Genomic DNA, 13008 nt, shown 5'->3' on the forward strand with positions numbered 1-13008 from the left:
TGCTGATTTGTTAACCTCTGCTTTCTCAAATGCTGCTCATGCAAGCACTTCTGGAAGTGTGTAAATATTAAAAGGTGTCAATAAGTACCACAAGTGGCTGAGAACTTGTGCATCAAAACTGCTGATTGCACGCTTTTAGTGACTTTCAGTGACACTTGAACTCACCATCTGCATGGCCGTGTCAATGAATGACACTCCAATGTGTGATGGTCCGAGATCCACATTATCACCAGAGCGAAACGTCACCCCATTCCCTGTGTCAGCGGACTTCACCAGGCTGCTGAGGCTGGACAAAAACAAAACACTCCAACCTGAACTTTGATCTGCATGTTCTAAAGTGAGCTTTGCTGCTGTTTCAGCTAATAAAAACATGTACTGAATAAAAGTGACAGATACCTGGGGAGTTTGGGCATGGAGGGGATGAAAGAGCCTGTTCGTTTGTAGTTGAGGAAAACTCCGACTGCCAAAGCTCCGGTAATCAGGATGATAATGACGGCCAGAAGAACGGCCACAGCTACAGAAGGAATGGGAAACAGTGAGCTGTGTGGTTATGGGACATGTGCAGGTAAGGTGAAGATCATTAACACCTCTAATAATATTTGGCTAAGTGTCCACTAAAGGTCATGAGTTTTGGATTGTCTGTTTACTGCAGTTAACTTGTAATTGATTGTTGGTTATTTATTAATTTAGAAACTTGTGATTTTGATCACTTAATATCTTCAAAGAATGCTGAGCCAAACTGTTTTCTTGGCCTAAGTAACTTTAGATGGATCAGCATCATGTTGTTTCTGTACAGCAGCTCCTACATGTTAACCCCTTGACGCCTATTGTCACCAATTTGCATCATACCACTTTCATTCAGACTGCAGCCGAGACAGCGTATCCATTCCCCCAGTGCTGGTTTGTGTATATTCAATACGTACCTTGGAACTTTTTGTAAGGACTGGTTTCTCGTAGGACCGGTGAGAGTGGGACTGAATTATTATACACCTGTTTTTATTATTATATATCTATGGATCTGTTCTATATGTAATAGATAAATTAACAATCTCCACTTATTTTAGCATCAGCTGGAAAGCAAAAACACACAGAAATGTTTTTTTAATTCTAAATAAATTAAGGCGTAAAGTGGTTAAACCCTGTATGTTTGCACGTATAAAAGATTTCCACAGGTTTTGAAACGAAGATAAGTCCAGTCTTCGACTTGCGATGAGACTGCACAATATAATAAAAGAAGAAATGAAGGTTAGATTAACATTGAAATGACTGTACCTGTTCCTGCTGGGGCGCCCCTCAACTTCCCCATCTCACAGTAACTGCCCATGTAGCCATATGGACATCTACACAAAATCATGATATCAAACAACAGCAAATCTTCACCAACTTATACAGTAAAACAACAACAAAATAAATAGTGGGATGACGTGTTGGATACTATTGCGACTGATAAACAGTCTTTCATGGGTAAAAATGGCGCCTGCAGCTACACTCACTTGCACTTGGGCAGACCCCCTTCATCAGTGTAGCAGGTTCCACCATTCATGCATCGACATGCAAGGGGCATTGCAACGGGAGCCTCAATGGCTGCAGGAGCAAAAAGCCAGGCGTACGGATGATCAAACGGAGAAACAACAAAACAATATCACACCACAGTCTCACAAAACCACACAGGAGCAGCCAGGCACGTGAGGAGAATGGACCGATGAATGCCGCATCACAGTTAAGAAAAGAGTGCAGGAACTACATGCATTTCTGTTGTGGTTGTTTACCTGCATCACATTCGTTGGAGTCAAACTGAACCGGCGAGGAGCCTTGTGGACAGGCACAGGTGTACCCACCAGGCCGGAGGAGACACAGATGACTGCAAACATTCTTACAGGGGTTTGGCACTAAAGCGAACAGAACATAAATACCAACACTGTTAGCTAAAGAAAAATTATTTGGAAGTAAGCTAATAGCTGGTAACACATTTTAGGGCACTTTTGGATTATAAACCCACTACACGACTATTTTTTAGCAGCCATAACTGCCCCCTAACTGCATTTAACAAGACAGAAGAGCTTTCATGTTTGCTGCTCTCTGACAAGGCTGCACAGTGGAGTAGTGGTTAGCACTTTCGCCTTGCAGCAAGAAGATCCCGGTTCAGATCTCGGCCTGGGCCTGGGATCTTTCTGCATGGAGCTGTACATGCGTGGGTTTTCTCCGGGTACTCCGGTTTCATCCCACAGTCCAAAAATATGCTGAGGTTAATTGGTTACTCTAAATTGCCCGTAGGTATGAATGAGAGAGTGACTGTTTGTCTGTATATGTAGCCCTGCGACAGACTGGCGACCTGTTCAGGGTGTCCCCTGCCTTCACCCGAGTCAGCTGGGATCACCCCCCCCCCCCCCCCCCCCCCCCCCCCCCCGCGACCCTAGTGAGGATAAAGCGGTGTATAGAGAATGGATGGATGGATGCTCTCTGACAGGAGACTTTTGCAGCTGCATTTAAAATTGCAAAGTTTTCTCTGTGTGAATTCAAATTCATTTGAGTGCCCTCTTACTGCCACAGTGTTACAGCACTTACAGCCTCCTTTACTAAATAATTTAGACTGGTTTTATTTTTCATGGCTGTAGTTCATTTTAAGGCAGCATTTAGGCGTTTACATGAACCAAATATTTTATTTTATTGTAGGAAAGAAACATCATATTTCTGTTTGATTCTGAATCAAGTAGTCTGTATCTCATTGTTAAACATACACACCTGTCTTCCAGGACACATTTTAAAAGTACATTTTTCTATTTCAGTGAAACAATTTTTAATTTTTAAAGTTACAGCACATTTAAAACAAAGTTCACCTGAGTGTATCATCAGTAACGCAGTGTCATTTTTTGTGAGCGGTTTAATCAGACATATAAAAGTAAAAACTGTACAAACATTACACACATTCCTCTGTGTTCTGACCTGACTGGTTGTGGCGGTGCTCCTGGTAAATGCGGACTTGTGTCAGCCACGGGTTGATGGTTAGAACTTTGACTTTATTTCCTCCCCCAAACTTGTTTGTCTTCCACACTTCGCCTTTCTCTTTTGTGGACCAGTACACGTGTCCCTCAAAGACGTCCAAACTGTAGGGATGTCCAATGTCTGGGGCAGGACAAAACACATTTTTACTAATAAATCACTTTATTATGATTTAACCCTCTGAACTCCAAGCAGTTTCTGGGCATTTTTTGGCCCCTGTTATTTTTTTCACTCAGTGTGGGTTCATTTTCACTGCAGTGTAAAGTCGTGTGCAGCTATGAAAGCAGCACAACTGGCTGGAAGTAGTGAAAGCTCAGGAAAGTATATTGTGCAGTACATTTATCATTTGTTTCCATACTTGTCTTCTATCTGCTCGGTTTCAGCAAAGCCTGCAGTTTAGTTCAGCTCAGCCAAAAACTCACAAGTTTTGGTAACAGATGAGTCACTGATGGCTTCCTAGTTGTGCTGAGGAGCCCTGATTTTTCTGGGTTTTTACAGAATCTGCTTCGAGCAAACAGTTTAAATGGAATAAATGGTGTCATTACAACGCTTCTTTTTAGGGGTTAGAGGTTTAAATCAAACACTGAATACAGTCAGTGTCTGCCTATTAAACATGCTGTCTCATTGCTTGTCTGCAGAATAGCTGTCCTACATCTCAGTGCTCTGACCTCCTGATATGACGATCTTCCTGTCTGTGCCATCGGGCTTCATGGACTCAATGATGTTTTCTTTGGAGTCACACCAGTAGATTCTGTTTCCATTCAGATAGTCCAGAGCCAGTCCAGTAGGCCAGCCCAGGTCGTCCTCCCTCACCAGCACCTCTCTGTGCTGACCGTCCATCCACGCTGATTCTATCCTGGGTTTCCTGCCCCAGTCTGTCCAGTACATCATCCTGCCCAGAAACAATCACAGGCATTGTTTTATAAAGCTTTCTCATGCCGTGCAAAGAATTTAACATTGCATGCATAACATTTCTTCTCGAACAACAGCGACACAGCTTCATACCCCAGTGATGGATTCACAACAATAGCAGCAGGCTGGTCGAGGTCAGTGTGGATCAACCACTTCCTGTACCGCCCATCCAGTTTGGCCACTTCAATTCGATTAGTCCCCGAGTCTGTCCAGTAAATGTGCCTGAGAACAGCATTTAAAAACATTGAGTAAATGTAAACAAGATTTGCACAAATTCTACAGAACAAAAGCGAAGAAATATTTACCTGCCGACCCAGTCCACAGCGATGCCATCAGGATTTGCGATGTACCTCAGGTTCAGGTCCACTTCTTTTACCGGGTTGTTTCCATAATCATTGAATGTGGTCATATAGGCACGTTTGATGGAGCCAAACTGAGATCCCCGACCCAGAACTGTCCAGTAAACAATACCTACAACACACCAAGGGAAAGATTATTTACTGCTGGAGATTTTGCTCACTGTGGCTAACAGCTACATTAACAGCAGTCTTACTGAGGCCTTCATGCTCTGGATCCCACAGGTAGTCTAAAGCTTGGATGTGCTCAGCGTTGTCCACATAGTCTGAATACTGCTCAGAGGACAGGTTGAAACGACGGATGCGAACGTTGTCTGGCAAGAGCAGCACTGGTGGGTTTCCTATGGAGAAATGTGACAAATGCTGTTAAAGTCCCAAACTGGCTTTAATAAGAAATAAAAGGAAACATCTCTAAAAAGCTTCTTTGTCGTGTGAATGTGAGGCTCTTACCTTGAGCAGCACACTCAGTCCCGTGCGGTTCACCAAAAGAAAGAAAGCCGTCAGCGCAGAAACACTCGTAGCTGCCCTTTGTGTTCCTGCAATCCTGAGGACATGTCCCGTACACCTCGCACTCATTCACATCTGCCCAAAAACAAAGATATGAAACAAGAGAGAAAACATGAACTGAGTGTAGAAAAATGCTTCAGTGTCAGTGTTTATGTGGGTTGAATGCATGACCGACTAATGAGTGTGTTGTTCACCTTCACATGTGTGTCTTTCTGTTTCTCTGGGTTTGTAACCGGGTCTGCAGGAGCAGAGGAAGCCTCCCTCCGTCAGGTCGGTACAGTTGTGCTCACAGATGTTTGCACTGCAAGCGTGCCCGCTGCCATGGTCTGAAACCAAAAGATAACAAAATACGTGCAATGAATGTTAACCTGGGCACTCACAATTGTAACTCTATGCTACTATGTAGGGTGAGGGCTGGTTTTATCCTGGTATATTAGGGGGGACTGGCAGGCATAATATGTGGGCAGCTTGTACGGTCTGTAGCTCGGTGGTAAGAGAAGCAAAGCAGGAACCAAAAAGTTACAGGTGTGAAGCAAGATGCGGGCATTTCTTTTTGTTTCTGAGATTTTCACTTTTATACGTGATCCCTGACATAAACAAGTGTCACAAATGAAAATTACACTGAAAGTTAACTCGGATTTGAACACTAATTACATCCTACCCTCTCTCTCTGTGCAGCAGGTGACTATAGAGGTGGGCTGTAGTCTGCTCACTTATTTACAAGTTAGAAAGGAAACAGGTATTTTCTGTTATTTTTCATTATTGGTCGAGCACACCCCTGCCCTCAGGAACTGCCATCCAGGCCTAAGAGTATGTTATAATGTTATTTTATCCTGTAGTTACTTTTTTCACCCAGTCAGGGACAGTCAAGTTCAAGTAAACAAAACAATTCATTGCAGTGCAGCCACTTCTTCAATATATGGTTGTTTAACGAATAGTCTGACTGAACTAATTAAAATGAATAAATGCAATATACGTGCTTCCACAAATTCAAGAATGCTGAACCTCAAATTAATAATTCACATCTTGTCTCCATAATTAACCAGTTATAGTAAGTATTATCTGAAATTTTCACCTAACATAAATAGGTAGCTCATTGTTTTTGTACATGGATCATTTAAAATGGCTTCATGCACAGTATTTTACTAATATACTCTGTGCTAACGTTACTTACGGCAGCCGAGCTCATCTGACTGGTCTCCACAGTCATCATAATCATCACAGGCGTACTGCAGAGGGATGCACTGTCCGTTACTGCATTTGTACTCATCGTCTGTACAGGGTCCATGTGTGGGGTTTTGACCTAGATGGAGAGACACATTAATTTAAGAGAAGCTGTACGTGCGTCTAGCTATGCTGAATAGTACAGTTAATAATATAGAATTACTGTGCTCTAGAGTCTCTTAATATTGGTGACCTCTGTGACAAAAAAAAAGTGTGCTTACAGTTTTCCTGCCTCTCATCAGAACCGTCACCGCAGTCATCTACAGAGTTACACAGCTCATGGCTGTAGATGCAGCGGTTGTTGTCACAGCGGAAACGGAACGGAGCTTCACACTGGATGTCCACTGTAGACGAACATTATCATTAAATCTGAAGCAAATCCTGCAGCAACTCAGTGTATTCTGAATTCTAATTCAAAAACCCAAGTGTACAGATACAAACAGTAAGTTGATGTGTTCATAACAGCTGGCACAAAAATGTAATAAGATTTGATTTTGTGCAATCTACACTTGAGTGAGTGTCAGTGTTTATGTTGCTTCTTACAGCAAAGGTGAAGCTCCTCATCTGAGTTGTCTCCGCAGTCATTGTCTCCGTCACATTTCCAGTGAGGCTGGACACAAACGTGGTTCTTGCATTCAAACAGGAAGGTGGGGCAGTATGTGCCGTTGGGATAGCGGGTTGCTGAAAATCAGAATCATTCTGTCAAACTAAATCTCTCACTTATGCACAAGAAAATCAACAATCACACCCGGTCATCAGTCCGAATGAAACCAAACAAAAAGAATAAATGTTATGTTTCCAAAGCTTTCATGAGGAAAACCGGATGATGCGGAACACTCACGGCACGACGTCTCATCTGTGTAGTCCAGACAGTCAGCATTGCCATCGCATTTAAAGCGTTCGGCAATACAGTGTCCACTGCCGCACTGGAAGTAGCCAGGATGACAAGTCCGTAACTCTGCAACAGCGAAATGAGTGCAAAATTTACTTCTGTTTAACATAACAACAAACACAGCATTATAATTAGGGCATTTGAAAAACTCTTTTTTCCCATTTATGTCATCAAGAATAACTTCTAGGTTTGCAAAATTCAGTAAAAGCTTCTGTGCTGTACTCAGTGGATTGAAGTAATCTTTTATTTGTAGCAGACTGACTGAACTCTTTTTGAATAAATGACTGTTGGTGGTCCTGTCTGTCCATGCTTCAAAACGTGAAGTTTTATTGCCTCTTTGTTTAGTGCAGCCCTCCGTTACTCACAAACAGCCAGATTCTGAGCCAAAACAAAGAGCCTCCACTTACCACAGTCCCTTTCATCCGAGTTGTCCTCACAGTCGTTGTCATGGTCACAGACCCAACGGTCAGGAATGCAGCGCAGATTATCACAACGAAACTCACTCTCTGTGCATGCGCGTGGCGCTGGAAGAAAACGTGGAAACAGAAATTTGAAAAGCGAAAACTGTGCAAATGCAGAACTTTATTTCTGTTGTTACTAAATGCTCATACTAGAGAGACACAAAGCAAAAGATGCCAAAAATTCATGTGATTTTTTCTTCTTACTCTGATCAGCTTTGATAAACTGCTTAAATTTGTAACACGTAAGTTGTCTGTATCATTTTCTTCCATACTATGACATTAACTAACCAAATCTGTATGTGCATTTGTTGCTCTGCACTGAGCTCATGAGTTCACTGGAGAAAAACTCTCTTGGCATCAGCAGCGCAGCAACATGGGGAGCTGCACCGCTATGATTTAACATCCACCACTTCTCCTTTGAGAAGCTACACTATCCCTACTAACTGGCATGTTCTCAGACATGTTTAAATTCTCCAGGGCAAGAGGTGACAGACTCCTTCACTCCCTCTTTCTGACACACCGAGGACAGCCTGTTTCTCTAGCAGCTGATAAGACTCCCTCTCTCACCACTCCACTGTGGGCAGAAGTGTCGAGCTTCTTGCAAAACCTCCCCGCTGTCTGATAAAACGATGGCAAGACTATTCTTTGCTATCAACGCTCCTTTCTTATGTGGACAAACCAAAGAACCAGAACTACAGTAAAACTCCTTAAAGAGACACTTGGATGATATCCAAACAAACACAAATGAAGGAAGTGTGTTTGTGATAGTGGAGATCACTCACTGCAGCTGCGTTCATCGGAGTTGTCCCCACAGTCATCATCTCCGTCACACCTCCATCTTAGCGGGATGCAGCGATGGTTGTCACAGCGGAAGTCTCCACTAGGATCACAGGTCAGTTCATCTGGGACAGGAGGAGGTACATGTAAGCAGCTGCTGTTATACTATTACACCTGACTAAATCAAGGCTCTTGACATAGCTTGCCTATGAAGCCCAAAGAAAATCTCTTTTTTAACTTAAAGAGCACATAACAGCTGACGGGATCAGCTTTATGTGAAACGCATACAGCATTTAGCCTGTGCATTGTTTTTCTGGAGGAACACAGGATTTGGAAATCAGCAACACCTTTGACACAGCAAAATGGAAAAATGCTGAAAGTGCGGCAAGGCCATCACTCTAAGTTGGTTGTGTTGAGCTCTGACAGTATAGCGGGATGCTACATGAAAATATATGGGGGAAAAAATACAGTTGGGAGCATGGTCACTTACCGAAACACAAATATTTACATGTAAACAAAATTTGAAAACTCTAAAAAAAAACTGGGAGGAGGTCAAAGGTCTCCAGATTTGAAATGAGTTTGATGATATATTTATTGATGATAGCTAAGGTGAGAATGATATTAAATATCAAAATGATAAATTGATTATTGGAAATCTTCTCACGGTTAAAGATGTTTTGTGTGACTAACAGGCAACTGGAGTTATGAGGGATTTCAGCAAATAATTTTATCAAAAGGCACACCACATGTGTGATATGACAGGGAATTGCTCAGCATTTAAGTAATAACAAGATGTCAGTTTGAAATGAAAGACATCTTGTTTTTTAATTAAACTGCACAAGTCATGGAGGGAGGCGAGCAGCCTGCCAAAGACAGATGGGTGACCTCTATCCATGCCAGTGTATGTCTGTGGAGGATAAAACTGCAGGAGATGAGAAGCACAGAAGGGAGAGGAGTTGAGCAGAGCTGGTCTGAGCCGTCTCTACCACACAGTGCTGGGGGTCAAAGATAGCGCGGTGTTAGCTAGTCCTGCCCTCCGAGCCCTCCACCTGGCCCATCTGCTGCATTCTTACAGGAAGATTAGCGTAGATCTCTCCTCCTGCGCAGGCATGGCACTAATGGAGTGAGGGCCTCCGATAAGAGACGGGAGGGCCGCGGCGAGTGTGTTTGGATCGTAGCAAGTACAAAGAGACTTGTGTGAACCCTGCCCCCACGCAAGGACAGCGCATGAACACACACACTTACACACATGTGTGTAGACTCAGACCAATGGACAGTTCATAAATCTGTGGTGCTCTCAAGGGAGACGGAAACGGTGGGGGAGGGCGAGTGGTGAGATGCTCTCAATCAGCACCTCCCACTACTACGCTGTGTAATGTTCTGCAGGAGGCTGAGGTGTTGGCTAATTGCACTTCACTCACTCTTTGAGCAAATTTCTTGTTTCCATCAATCCTGGGATCTCAAGAATACCTTTACCATCGGTGGACAAGCGCCAGACTTGAAATGATCGAGCTGGAAAGTTTCAACATGCGACCTGGTGGTGTGATGAATCCCACTAATGAGCAACCTTCAAGGTGTTGCCACCATGGAACTTAATCTCAGTGATGCTTGATGAAGACTCACCACAGCCCTGCTCATCGCTGTTGTCTCTGCAGTCATTGTGTCCATTGCAGACAGACCACAGGGGCACACAGCGGTAGTTGGTCTTGCAGTCAAACTCTGTATGGTTGTCACATCGATATGCTGGTCCCACTACGGAAAAAATAAAACGAGTGACAATGAGCAAAGTATGCTTTACTGAACTTGGCGGCAGACACATTGTTATAACAGACTTGCACTGGCTGTGCTTGATCAGTCAGTTATGGCACTATATTTTTGTGATTGTATGATATTGTAATATACTCTTAATCTTTATGTAAATCTTATTTAACTAGTGTATGTCTTTTCCTGGTTAAATAAAAGGTTTTAAAAAAGTTTAAAAATATCTATGAAGAGTCAGACTTTAAGCTTAAAGTCTTTAGTTGCAGTATATTTAAGATGTGTCCTCATTTAAACCAAAAGTCTGACTCTAATGTGACTTTTAAGCACATAAAATATGAGGATGTACACATTAGATCTTAGATATTAAAAAAATACATAAGTAGTGTAATAAAGACAAAAGAAACTATACATTACTTACTGCACTCCTCTAAAGGTTCATCAGAATTGTCACCACAATCATCATCAATATCACATTTCCAGCTTTGTGGGATGCAGCGTCCATTGCGGCACTTGAATTGACCAGGGCGACAGGTCCTGGTGGAGCAGTGGGCAGCGTCTTCATCAGATTGATCACCACAGTCATCCTCACCGTCGCACTGCCACGACTCAGGGATGCACCGCTTATTCGCACACTGCCACTGGTGGCTTTCACACTGGTGTGTGGCTAGAAAAAAAAAGAACAGAAGGATATTTTAACAACAATGAGGTCAAAAGATATGTAGAAATATGAACAAGACAAACATAAAATAAGTAAAAAATGCTAAAGCAAGTCTTGAAGGAAACATAGTAAAGAATTAAACCTACCACAGAGCACAGCATCTTCATCTGAGCCATCGTGACAGTCCTGGTTGCTGTTACACAAGAAGTGGGGATTGGTACAGTTTCCATCATTGCACTGAAACTGGCCGAGCCTGCAGTGACGAGTTGGGCAGGTGGAGGGCTCGTCTGAGCCGTCTCTGCAGTCCCTCTGTCCATCACATTTCCACCAGATAGGAATACAACTGTGGAAGCAGACGTAGGGCAAGTTAAGATCTATATTATATAATCAACTCATGTGCTGGAAAATGTAGTCCAGTACACAAACTCCAAAACCGATTTATTAATTCCCTCTAACTAGTCAAACTTATTGCATCACCCACTGACCAACTTTCAGAATAGCTGTGAAAATATAACTGGGCTTTGAAGTTAAATGCAGCATATAACATGTCTGAATCATAACTAAGTACATATTTGAATAGAAGTGCATTTGTCTCTGCTGTTTTTACAATTACGGTACTGCATTCTGAATACATAAAAAGCATATACAGTGATTGGACACAACATTAAAACCACTGACAAGTGAGATAAATAGCAGTAATTATCTGTCTTTACTCTTTACAGGGGTTAATAGTTGTTGCAATGGCACCTGTCACAAAGTGAGATATATTAGACAGCAAGTGAACGGTCGGTTCTTCAAGTCTATGTGTTGAAAGAAATTTTGCTAAAAGTGCAGGCAGTGCAGGCCAACGCAGGCTGTGGGCAATATTTTGCTGGGTTACATGGGGTCCAAGCATTCATGTGTATTTCTGACCTGTGTACTCGTGTTGTAGATCACTTATAACCCTTAATGGCCAGAATATTCAATAGAAAAAGGGGATAATGCCACCTGCAGTACTATGAACCGGTGTTGGCATGAACTCTAAATTCCACGAATCTCAATCTTGATCGAGCAACCATGGGAGGTGCTGGATGAATTATTCCAATCCATGGAGGCTCAACCTTGCAACTTCCAGGGCTTAAAGGATCTGCTGCTGATGTCTTGGTGCCTGATACCACAGGACACTTTCGGTGTTGTGGAGCTTGTGCTTCGACAGGTCAGAGCCATTTTGGCAGCACAAGGTGGATCAACACAACATTAGGTAGGTGGGTTTTTTTGGTGTCTGATCAGTTTATAATGTATGCCAAGCTACATGATGGCACAAACACCAGGGGGCGCTGTTCTTCCAATGACAGCATAAACAGTTTTTGGAGAATACTTTTAAGTTCTTGTAGTGACATGAATTTATAATGGATGGATAATTCTTTACTCTTTACAGGGGTTAATAGTTGTTAATGGGACTCTGACTAATATACCACAATGAGTATAAAAACAATAAACTGATGTTAAAACATCACATAAAAAGATTGTGACAAACCGTTCATTGTTAGCACATCTGTACTGGGTGCTGGTGCACATGGGAAGGCATCGGGTTACACCTCCTATTTGGACTGTCAGGAAATGGTCGGGGCACTCACAGGTGTGTTCTCGCCCCCCATGACGGATCAAGCACAGGTGAGAGCAGCCTCCATTGTTCACCGCACAGGGATTGTTTACTATTAGAGGAAGAGCCACAGTTGGTCAAACACCATCAGTTCCCCACAGCTGGGCAAATACAGGCCTGACACTTTTCACTATGCTCATTTTAAATTCTGTGATTTTTGACTCACCAATGGGCTGTCTGTAAGGATGGCACACGTGGATGTCAAACGGTCTGTGTGTGGTGTTAACCAGGGCTTCACGACCAGAACCGTCGTATTTGTTGCCTTTCTCCACAGTGCGCATGTTCCAATCAGTCCAATATACAGTGTCCTCAAATACAGTAAGTGCAAATGGATGGGGTAAATCTCCATCATACACTGTGTGTCTGTGCTGACCATCCAAGTCAGAGTATCTGACAAAAGAAATGAAAGTCAAATGGTTACCAGTCTCCTTGTACCATTTGCTAAAAGAATTCTGCTACTTTCTGATGCACTTACTCGATGTAATTGAGATGAGCATCAGACCAGTAGAGCTTGTCATTGGTGTAGTCAATTGTGATACCGTTGGGCCATTCGATCTTTGTGGTGATGATGGCCGCTTTGTTGGTTCCATCCATTCCAACACGACCTATAAAGGCTTTGTCCCCCCAGTCTGTCCAGTACACAAATCTAACAAAGCAAAAAAAAAATACTTCAGATTATTTTTTAACACACATCAGAGTCTGACTGAAACACTTTATGTGACAGTTTATACAACACGCAGTAGTCCAGCTGGTATTTTTTTATTTGTGTGAGTGTGTGTGTGTGTCATCATGGTAAAATGTGGTCCTGGACACTGTAG

General features: G+C 42.7%; 1 protein-coding gene across 3 annotated transcripts in view; it reads right to left on the reverse strand.

Moving 5' to 3' along the window:
• Positions 1-13008, reverse strand: part of lrp2a (low density lipoprotein receptor-related protein 2a) — a 51168-nt gene that overhangs the window by 2452 nt on the left and 35708 nt on the right. For 2 of the 3 annotated variants that reach the window (XM_022213538.2, XM_051958873.1), the window contains 24 exons: positions 12666-12836; positions 12357-12580; positions 12065-12242; positions 10695-10891; positions 10309-10554; positions 9753-9881; positions 8135-8254; positions 7299-7415; positions 6841-6957; positions 6543-6680; positions 6221-6343; positions 5950-6078; positions 4970-5101; positions 4719-4850; positions 4466-4609; positions 4218-4383; positions 4006-4134; positions 3669-3892; positions 2944-3123; positions 1770-1889; positions 1494-1584; positions 1273-1340; positions 397-514; positions 166-286 (listed from right to left, as the gene is read on the reverse strand). In XM_022213538.2, coding sequence (XP_022069230.2) covers positions 166-286; positions 397-514; positions 1273-1340; positions 1494-1584; positions 1770-1889; positions 2944-3123; positions 3669-3892; positions 4006-4134; positions 4218-4383; positions 4466-4609; positions 4719-4850; positions 4970-5101; positions 5950-6078; positions 6221-6343; positions 6543-6680; positions 6841-6957; positions 7299-7415; positions 8135-8254; positions 9753-9881; positions 10309-10554; positions 10695-10891; positions 12065-12242; positions 12357-12580; positions 12666-12836 — 3514 coding nt within the window. Of the gene's footprint in view, positions 1-165; positions 287-396; positions 515-1272; positions 1341-1493; positions 1585-1769; positions 1890-2943; positions 3124-3668; positions 3893-4005; positions 4135-4217; positions 4384-4465; positions 4610-4718; positions 4851-4969; positions 5102-5949; positions 6079-6220; positions 6344-6542; positions 6681-6840; positions 6958-7298; positions 7416-8134; positions 8255-9752; positions 9882-10308; positions 10555-10694; positions 10892-12064; positions 12243-12356; positions 12581-12665; positions 12837-13008 lie in introns of those variants that run through there. The other variant, XM_051958874.1, reaches the window with a different exon arrangement.

This window comes from Acanthochromis polyacanthus, chromosome 14 (genome assembly GCF_021347895.1).
Source record: "Acanthochromis polyacanthus isolate Apoly-LR-REF ecotype Palm Island chromosome 14, KAUST_Apoly_ChrSc, whole genome shotgun sequence".
In the NCBI taxonomy this organism is placed as follows: Eukaryota; Metazoa; Chordata; class Actinopteri; family Pomacentridae; genus Acanthochromis; species Acanthochromis polyacanthus.